This window comes from Galeopterus variegatus, unplaced genomic scaffold (genome assembly GCF_000696425.1).
Source record: "Galeopterus variegatus unplaced genomic scaffold, G_variegatus-3.0.2 Scaffold6666, whole genome shotgun sequence".
Classification (NCBI taxonomy): Eukaryota; Metazoa; Chordata; class Mammalia; order Dermoptera; family Cynocephalidae; genus Galeopterus; species Galeopterus variegatus.
The window spans coordinates 3378-4712 of NW_007732777.1; the positions used below are offsets into that span (position 1 = coordinate 3378).

General features: G+C 38.1%; 1 protein-coding gene across 1 annotated transcript in view; it reads right to left on the reverse strand.

Annotated features, from left to right (window-relative positions):
* Window positions 1-858: 858 nt before the first annotated feature.
* The window catches only part of LOC103606538 (eyes absent homolog 3-like), a gene marked incomplete at its 3' end in the record, with an annotated part of 55929 nt that continues 55452 nt past the window's right edge, over window positions 859-1335 (reverse strand). The window contains exon 7 of the mRNA XM_008591122.1: window positions 859-996. Coding sequence (XP_008589344.1) covers window positions 859-996 — 138 coding nt within the window. The remainder of the gene's footprint in view (window positions 997-1335) is intronic.

Sequence of the window (1335 nt, forward strand, 5' to 3'; positions counted from 1 at the left end):
AGAATTATATTAAGTGAAATAAGTCAGGCACAGAAAGAGAAATACCACATGTTCTCACTTAGTGGTGGGAGTTAAAAATAAATAAATAAATTCACACACACACAGAGCAAACCGGGGTGGGGGGGTGGGGAGAAGACATAACAATTACAATTCCTTGAAGTTGATACGACAAGCGAACAGAAAGGACATTTTTTGGGGGGAAGGGGGAGAGGGAGGAGGGAAGGAGGTTTCGGTAATCAACCACGTTGTATATTGACAAAATAAAATTAAAGAAAAAAAAAAGAAAAGAAAAGAAAGAAAGAAGTAAATTGGGGGCTGGCCAGTTAGCTCAGTTGGTTAGAGCACGGTGCTGATAACACCAAGGTCCAGGGTTCGATCCCTGTACCAGCCAACTGCCAAAAAAAAAAAAAGCAGTAGTAGTAAATGGGGTGTAGGTGTGACAAAGCCACAGCAGAAAAGCAGTACACATCTCACATACCACTGTGATAATTCACATAAAAGAAGTCAGCAAAATTCTAACCCATGAAGTCTTCTGCTCATTTATAGGACAAAATGCTACAGACAACAGACTAGAGCAAAATTAGAGAGGTTTTCTGGATACCAACACTCAAAAGGGAAGGCTTCAATTCTATTAAGCAGTTCACAATCAAAGGCTAAACTACTTATTTATAAACCAAAACTCCTCAGCTCTGGTTTGCCTAATATAAAAAGCATGCACAAATGCCAAGTATCACTGCTTTCTATTTTAGAAGACAGAATTCCTGTATTACCCAATTTGTTTGGAGATACAGGTAGATTAAAAACAAAAAACAATAATAATAATAATTTAAAAACACACACAGAACCATGCCTATTTACCTTGAATGGGATAAGAATAATGTGCTGAGCTTGACTGGCTTGTGGTTAACCCTGTAGTGCAGGTAAGAACACTGTGTTGACTTGGAGATGGAGTCTGAATTAAACCACTTTCAGGTTTCATACCTGGCCACAATGCACCTGAATCAGATAAATTGGACCAATTACAAACAATACACTGGGACTGAGGAGCATGTTTATGCTTTCGAATATCAGCCAGTAGGTTTAAAATCTAAATCTTAAAACAAAAATCAATTTCCTTGTTAGAAAAAATTATTGATTCTCCCACTCGTAATATACCACAAGCAAATACACTTCACACAATTAGGGAATGGGGCCACAGAAACAAAAGCTTGCCAAAAACCCCAACAGCGATATGTATATAATTTCATTTCAACGGTTGGGGGAAATTGACCAGGGTTCAGAAAAAGAGCTACTGACACCCAACTAGAGTATTTGTCACAGTGTCTGATGTTCATA